The 8,463-nt window shown below is 39.6% G+C and overlaps 1 protein-coding gene and 1 long non-coding RNA gene across 2 annotated transcripts; both read right to left on the bottom strand.

The window, feature by feature from the left end:
* Positions 1 to 1,838: 1,838 nt before the first annotated feature.
* Positions 1,839 to 3,023, bottom strand: LOC147384215 (uncharacterized). The gene is made up of 2 exons (XR_015173056.1): positions 2,977 to 3,023; positions 1,839 to 2,533 (listed from the first exon to the last, which is right to left on the bottom strand). It is a non-coding gene; the product is annotated as an uncharacterized LOC147384215 (long non-coding RNA).
* Positions 3,024 to 3,039: 16 nt separating this feature from the next.
* On the bottom strand, positions 3,040 to 4,710 carry LOC147384214 (uncharacterized). Its single transcript, XM_086424890.1, has 6 exons — positions 4,697 to 4,710; positions 4,537 to 4,608; positions 4,365 to 4,430; positions 3,732 to 3,802; positions 3,508 to 3,645; positions 3,040 to 3,436 (listed from the first exon to the last, which is right to left on the bottom strand). Exons 1-6 carry the CDS (start codon positions 4,708 to 4,710, stop codon positions 3,255 to 3,257), a joined length of 543 nt encoding a protein of 180 aa, XP_086281016.1. The 3' UTR covers positions 3,040 to 3,254.
* Between the last annotated feature and the right edge of the window lie 3,753 nt (positions 4,711 to 8,463).

The raw sequence follows: 8,463 nt of genomic DNA, 5'->3' as shown, positions 1-8,463 counted from the left end.
GTCTTATTTGTTAAAATCTAGAACTCGGTTATTACACGACGACTGAAGGAGTCTGCTCCCAAGGGAGGTTGAACCACCATATTGTGGGTGAAAAGTCCAAGGGAGGTCGAACCTCCTATTTAGTTGGATGGGTGAAGGGGTCGGCTCCTAAGGAGGCCGAACTTTCTTGAGGCTTGGTAATGATGAAGGGGTTGGCTCCCTTAGGGAGGCTGAACCTCCTGGAGGCTTGGTAAAAGGCGAAGGGGTCGACCCCCATAGGGAGGCCAGATGGGGTATGGGTTGGACCCATGGTACCCGATCAATTGGGTTTGGATCGGTTTGAAATGTTATCTTTTCTAATCACTAGGATCAAATAATTTTAGTTCATACAATCCCCCTCTTAGGATCTTGAATATTTCTAAAATCTAAGATTACGATAATTTCAATTTTTGGATGAGAGAAGATTGTATTATTTATATGGGATATTTAGTAAATATCTTGCTTACTAATTTTGGCAAGATTTTGGAAACCTCTTTCTTATAAAAAGCCTTTGCCTCTTCTCATTCTCTTCACTCTATTCTATTTTTTAGTGGAGAGCTCTAGGCTTTTAGGGGGATTTCAACTTTGGGGATTTCTTTGCTTTTCAACTTCGATCACCGCTTGGAGATTAACTTGGTGTGTTCGATTCTCCTTTCTCTTTTATTTTTCTTATTCGTTTCTTTGATTTTACTATCTTCAACCATGTCTCTTATCTTCTATTGAAGAAATTCACAACCATTTTTATTTTCTTAAAATGTAATGTTTAGGCGAACTGAAAACATAGATCACCCTTCCGTTGGTCCCGATGACTGTTCTTTTTACCTTTGACAACTATATGCCGGACTTAAGTTTCCACTTCCTAAACTTGTTAGGGAATCTCTTATTCTCTTCAACCTTCATCCCACTAAAGTTAATGGGAACTTTTTTAGGATTGTCTATGGAATTTCGGCTTTGAGTAGTATTCATAATCTTGGCATTAGAATGGAAGAGCTTTTATTTAAGGCTAGCAATGATCTGAAATATAATTGATCTCCGAATCGGTCCAAACCGATCCTGTCCGAAAAAACATGAAAATATGGATTTTTGGATCAGTTCAAATTGGAATCTTAGATCCAAAACAAGTTTAGATCAGATTTATCCCAATCCGCTTTGAAAAAAAATCCGATCCGAACAATATTTTATTATTCTTAATACCATATAAATACATATGGATAAACATATTAGTCTTTTACGTTTCCCTCCATATTTGTAGATAGAAAGTGGATTTTCTTTTAAAATTTTACATGATTTAACATTTTTTGAACATTGATCATTTGAAAATAAGGAATGTCTTCGGATCGCAACGGATCAATTTTTAATTAACGATGACATGAAATGGATCGGATTCGGTTCACATATTCATTAATCCGTTCGAATCGGATCGGATTGAGTACATGTTTCAAAAATTTAGGATCTATACAAGAGTGGTACTAATTTGGTACCAAACCGATCCGTTGCCAGCCCTACACTACGTCATAATGCGTCAAAAACGACTGCCCCTACAGTCGGAAAACGAGTCGTTTTAAAAGGAGTGGTTTTTTAAAACAACTGTCCAAGGCAGTCGGAAAAAACGACTCTAAAATAGAGATATAGCGACGGTCAGCGATCGTCGCTATAGGGTATTTTGTTTTTAAAAAAAAAAATTATTTTATACCTGACCCCCTCACATGTTGCTAAATGTTGGAGATACCCCTATGTTTTGAAATTGATGACCTACACCCCAACTAATAACATGAAAAGACCCAAATGTCCCTCATATTCAACTTTCATAAATCTAACTATTTTCAGCCACCTACCATAAATTATTTATTTTTAGAAAGTAAAATCAAACAATTAACAACCACAACCTTTTGTATATAACGTCCTAGCGGGTGCTACCACAGCATACAGCCACTAGCTTCCATAATGGCTGACCCACAACATTGAACAACGTTGCCCGATTCCCTGATCCCTTGAAAGGAGTTTTACCAAACAAAAGTTCATATAGAAAGATGCTGAAAGTCCACCAATCCACAGCACTCCCATGGCCATCACCTTTGATTATCTCGGGTGCCAAGTATTCATGGGTCCCAACAAATGACATTGACCGAGCCCCAGTTGGCTCCGCAATGAGCTCAGGCAATGGACTGACTTGGTTTCCAATCTCATTTTTGGGTTTTCGATCTTTCTTGGATTTGCTGGAGAAGAGACGGGGCGAGAAGCATGTTGTGGGGCCTACACAGGATGGCTGGATACAAGATGGCGCAATGCAAGCTGGTTGAACACAATAAACAGTGTTCTTCCGGAAGGGTTTAGACTCAAGGGAAGAAGATTTGACAATAGTTGGGCTGACACTGCATCGGAGGGAGAGGTCAAAGTGGATAGCATTATGTGTCCATCTTCCCTAACGAGAACATTTTCTGGTTTGACGTTGCGATAGACAATCCCAAGCATGTGAAGGTACTCCAAAGAAAGGAGGACCTCTGCTACATAAAACCTGCATGTTGGGAACAGTTGCACGTCAAACAATGACAAATGTTTCATAAAATAATTTATGGTGAATCTGTTACAGAGCTTAGCATGCTCAGCTGCTAGCTTGCATAGATGAGTGGCAAGGCATTAATGGTGGTTTATGCTCAGTTTCTATCTTGCATAGAAGAGGCTCCATGTATGCAATCTAAATTCAAGGTTACTCCTGTGTGAAACCATCTAAATTCTTCATATCTTAGATTATACAAATGCCAACTTCCATCTATAACAATATTTTCTATTCTTTTAGTACCACAGTGATTCATTATCAATGATAGTTCTCTCGACCTTGAAAAACAAGCTCTTTATTAACTTTAATATTGGAGCCTACATGTTGTAAGATTTAGATTCAATTGATAGCGTTTCTCCTTCCACCAAAATAAATAAGAAAGTTAGAGAGTTCACTGGTACCTGAAAGTAGTTAATCATAGTCTGGGAGTGGTCACCAAGCTTCCCTCTTCATAAGAAGTAGCTGCATCGAAACCACTGAGATAATTTAAAATAAATTATAATATGGTTGCATATATGAAATTAAACTAAATGATAAGGACCCTATCGATCACCAATCAGCACGCTTTCAAGACGGCCATTTGGGTGGCGTCTATATGATCCATTGGAGTGCACCATATGACTTAACCACTATATTCTGAGATTGGGCACTCAAACCCGAGTTTCTTAACTCCGAATACTCAAAAAAATAGAACATGAGGCCCAATCAAAGGGATGGAGGCATTACTTACATGTTGGGTGCAATAGTCCCCTCCAGTGGCAGCAACTAATGATCGACGCCATACCATATCTTGGGCTAGCCATAGTAATTTTCTTTTGTCATCACCATCACCACCACCACCACCACCCCCCTTTTTGCTATCTTCAAAAACAAAAAAAAACTAAAGAAAACATTTTCAAGTAATGAAAAATGCAATTCATAGACCAAATTACCAGCAACGTCAACAAAGACATCACACTTTTCGTGTACTTGACGGTATAGATATACAAAGATGGCCCCAATTATCAGAAGAAGCACAACACCTCCTGCAGCACCAACTACAACTCCGAGTTTCGACTTGCTAATTGAAGCTGAAATCACATAAATTAATTAAGAACTCATTCATACTAGTAGGAAAAAAGGGATGGATATCCGATAATGGAGGAAAAATGTAAACCTGGTACAGATAAGCTTGAGACACAAGGTTGCTGCAAACTAGAGCCACAGTCAAGACGAGTTCCCATAAAACTGACACAATACCCTTGTCAATAATTGAGTGCAAAATAATATACTAGATTCATATCTAACAATTTTGAGTTGTCTCATGTTGGCACATCATGAAAAAACAACTTTCATGCTTGGTAGAGTGTCTTTTGAACCTTCCACAAACACAGGCAGGCAAGAAAAGTCAACCTGAGCAATTATCAATAACCAGTCTCTAGTTAATGATTTCGCCAACATACTCCTCCTCTGCTTCAGAAAAACAGAGCAGCAGAGGTCTTTGGTTAGTTCCTTTTTCTATTTTGGGGGTTACCTTGCATGCGCGCTCCCGCACGTGTGTGTGTGTTTTGCCTTTTTTGCTTGCTAATGACATTTATTATTTTTTCGAAGAAATTATTGTAATGTATCACTCAACGAAGGACCATATAGCTGACCACTAAACTCAGGTCCATACCATCATGATAATAGCAATGAGGACATCACACTCTTAACATGTAACCATTCACATGTGCTTATTGATTAAGAACACATTTAACATAACTTTAATAAAAATAAAATGACATTAAAAAGATATGTGTAATAGATTTACTTAAACATTGAAACTGAAAACAGTTGTGTTGGTATTCTCCCAATAAAGCTGTTGGATGAAAGATCCCTGTGAGCATTAAAACTCATAATTACTACAAATGCAAGAATATTGCACAAGAGGAGCAACGATTAAACAAGACCGACAGTAAGATAGAAGGTACACAGTTTCTTACAATTCCACTAATCCAGAATATTTTGTGATTGAATCAGGAATAGATCCACTTAAGTTGTTCCCACTTATTACCCTGGATTAAAAGCAATATTGAACTTTAGACCAGAAAGAAACTGAAATATACAGTAAAAATTGAAGAGAGAAGAATTAGCCTCGCTAACACTTGCAATAGCATTCACGTAGGTTCAAGATTACATAAATCCGTTCAATGGCTTATAACAGCACGGGAGATAACAAAGGAGCCAACTACACTTAACATAAAGCCCGAAAAGACAACTAGACGGTAACTTGATCCTCCTACATCATTTATTGAACTAGAAAATAGTATCAAATTTCCCGGCATGGATAGATTCATAGAGTGACTAACTTTGGATAGGGCCTTTGTAAGACGATTTGCAACATGTTCCCTTGAATTCTTGTAGACTATAAATTGGTGACTTCAACAACTTGCACTTCTCAAATGACAATCCACTCCAAAAATTTCCTATAACACGTCTAGAATTATCCTAGCTCTACTCTTGATACATGCGACAAACTCTTGGAGTTTTCTATATTCTTTGGTTAATGATAATAAAAAGGGAAAAAAAGGAGAGAAAAATTATCTATCAAACGGTTATGCTAGTAGCTATGCAGGTGAAGTTTAGCTAAATTTCCTTAATGGGCCGTGGAAATGTAAGAGATTGTAAGGGACCAAACTACCATCAACATAAAACCAAAAGTCAAACAGACACTATATTACATTCTCTTATATATTCACTTAAGTTTTCTTAACTAAATTTACTCTTTTGTCTAGTTCAGATGTTTGAGATACAAAGGAAAAGCTTGCAACATAACCAAAACAATCGTAGCGAAGGCCAACATGTAGTTTCCTATTTTGGTGAAGAATGACACATTTTAAACGTTTTTCTATGCCAAAATCATTTTTCAGAAAACGTTTTTCTGGATCATCTCCAAGGTAGCACCCACGATGGACCTTGAATAAGGCTTCTTAGTGGCACGACGCCTCTTCTTTACAGCCTCTGCAGCAATGTCCTGCAAGATTGGCAAGATCTTCAATCAGCTTTCTCTCTTCACTACTCAGCCTCTTTGGGACATCAACTTGCACTCGCATATATATAGTCTCCTTGCCTCATAATAGGATCTGAGATTATTCTTGGCATGTTGTTGTAGCGATCGAAGAGTGTAATTCCATCTACACAACCCTCCTTGATCCTTTAATGCTTCCACGACTCCAACACTTGCTGCAACAATCCAAGCTCTGCTGGTTGAACTCATCTTTTCTTCTTCTTCTGTCTGCTGTTTTGATTATTTTTTATTAGAAAAATAAGAAATAGATTTCTTCTTTGTTTCGAATTTGGATGAAGAAATTGAGATGGAGGATGAGATCTTAGATAGAGTGATGAAGTAAAAACAGGAAGAAATCATATAAAAACCAGGAGCAGGAGTAGATGGTTCCCATATAGATAGTGCGTGTGCATCTGTACTAGACTATGTAAACCACCTTCCTATGTCCTGCCTTAACTCAAATTAGCCTACATGTGTGCAAGGAATGGCACTATGATTGCTCCATCTCTGGCCTGGTAATTGCTGGTTTGACCATATAGGCTTATGGTGGTTGAAGTTCCTGAAATCTTAGGGTAGGTCATATACTGATGAACTAAATAAGCTAGTAAGTGAAGTTGTAGTGGTCTATTGTCACACCAGAATCCAAACACTGAATATGAATAAAAAAAGCACAAATTTGCATCTATTTGTTTATCTATAAAACTATATCTAACAAAGAAGCCCATAACATCTATACACCAAGCTCCATAACTTGATGCAACTACACAAGCACGGCATGCATAAATTGTCGGTGAAAGGTTCACCAACCTTGGACAACATAATAGAGCAAATACACTTGGTGTAATATTGCGTGTGGACACCAGCCTAAATGACTGAGAGCATCTAGTACAAGAAGTACAAGCCAAATACATCAAAGAAATCAAATAGCATACATGGAAGTTAAGAATACATGTCATATCTAAGACAAACTTTTGTTCTTCAACAAGATTTTAAATTTTGGCTCAGATGCTACTTGGCCGGTTCATCATTGTCAAGTGGCAGCAATACTATTTGATCATGTGAGCATTTTGGCCAAGTTGAATCAAATTATACAAAAAGTTGTGCTTCTTCAAAGTAAGCTTCTCAGCCAGGTTGGCACCAATTCGTATGGTTACTGATGCAAAGATATCGTCAGTTAACACAGTCAACAACTACACAACCAATCCACCTCCAAATCCACAATTACCTCTCAGAATGGCCGACCTTACCATACACCCCATTCATCAAAATGCTGCTACTCGACCACCTCTAGTCATACCTTACGAATCATCCAACCATCAAAGTCCAACCCGACCTCCCCTGGTTATACAGTGTACATCGTCGTATTCACAAAGATCAACCCGACCTCCCCTTCACGTACCCTACGCCCCATCCCCACGTCCACCACTCGTCATTCCATACACCACCACTGCCTCCAACCATCACCGCCACCCCTCATCCTCAACATGAAACCCGACCCACCCCCCATAATCATACGCTCACCCAAACCATTCCCCTATAGCTCCAAACAAGCAGTCCCCTGGAGCTATGAGACCACTATCACCACCACCACGGGGATCGAAATAGTGAAAGAAACAGTAGTGGTAGATATCGACCATACGACAAGGGTAGGAAAATGCCAAAATTTTTCAGGAAATGGGGAAAACATCGGGGCAGAAATCGAAGAGACCGTGGAAGAGGGGACAGATGAAGAAAAAAGAAAAGCAAGGGGGAAGGATAAGCTGTATAAGGAGGAGAAAACAGAAGAAAAGGCAAAGGTCATTGACAAGGAAGCTGCAGACTTCATTAAGCTCATCCTCAAGTGTGAGCACAACACAGTAGACAGATTAAACAAAAAGCCAGCTCAGATTAGTATCCTGGGACTAATGCAAAAATCGGAAGAACACCAGGAGGCACTGTTGAGAGTTTTGGGAAAATCACATGTACCTTCAACCACGACACCATCACAGTTGGAACAAACAGTCGGCCAGATCATGGCCCCAACCCTATATTATTTTCACAGAGAATGAATTCACGCCTGAGGGGACGGGGCATGTCGAACCACTGAACGTCATGGTCATATGCAAGGGCATGATGGTCGCCAAGAGTTAATCGATAATGGCTCAGCACTTAACGTCTGTCCACTTGAAACATTCCAGAAGCTCAACGCTGACTGGTCATATGTGAAACCCATAATAAGGTTGTCCGAGGCTTCGACAGTTCGAGAAGGGATTCCCTGGGAGAGGTGATTTACCTATCACAATAGGTCCTTGCACCTTCGAAATACATTTGAAGTCATGGAAATACCAACGACATTCAACCTGTTACTGGGCAGACCTTGGATCCACATTGCTGGAGCTGTACCTCCTCGTTGCACCAAAGAGTCAAATTTATCATGGGGCAGAGGATGATATCGGTATTGGCGGAGAACCTTATTCCAACTGGGAGAGCTCCAGATGTGCCATTCATTGATATAGAGATGACGAAAGATAAAACACTCTACCATTCGTACCAATTCGCGGCTGTCAATCACATCGAGAAGGGGAAGGAAAAGGTAAGGGCAAAACTATCAAGGGCAAACCTTATGGTTGGTCGGATCATGAAAAGATCGGGATATCGACCCAAGCAAGGGTTGGGACCGGGAGGAAGAGGAAAGGCTACACCGGTTGAGGCCAGGAAGCATATTCCTTACTTTGGTTTAGGGTTTAGACCCACAAAGAGGGATATTGCTGAAATGAATAACAAGAAAAAAGAACTTCGGCTAGCAAGAAAGCAAAATCGTGATCCGAACATCTGGAATCTGGGCCGAGTCCCTCACATCACTGTTAGCTTTCCGAAGTCCCAT

This window comes from Akebia trifoliata, chromosome 15, assembly GCF_017979445.1.
Source record: "Akebia trifoliata isolate Shusen 1 chromosome 15, ASM1797944v1, whole genome shotgun sequence".
NCBI classification, from domain to species: domain Eukaryota; kingdom Viridiplantae; phylum Streptophyta; class Magnoliopsida; order Ranunculales; family Lardizabalaceae; genus Akebia; species Akebia trifoliata.
The sequence above is the reverse complement of the archived record's forward strand: the minus strand, read 5'-3'. Positions and strand labels throughout refer to the sequence as shown.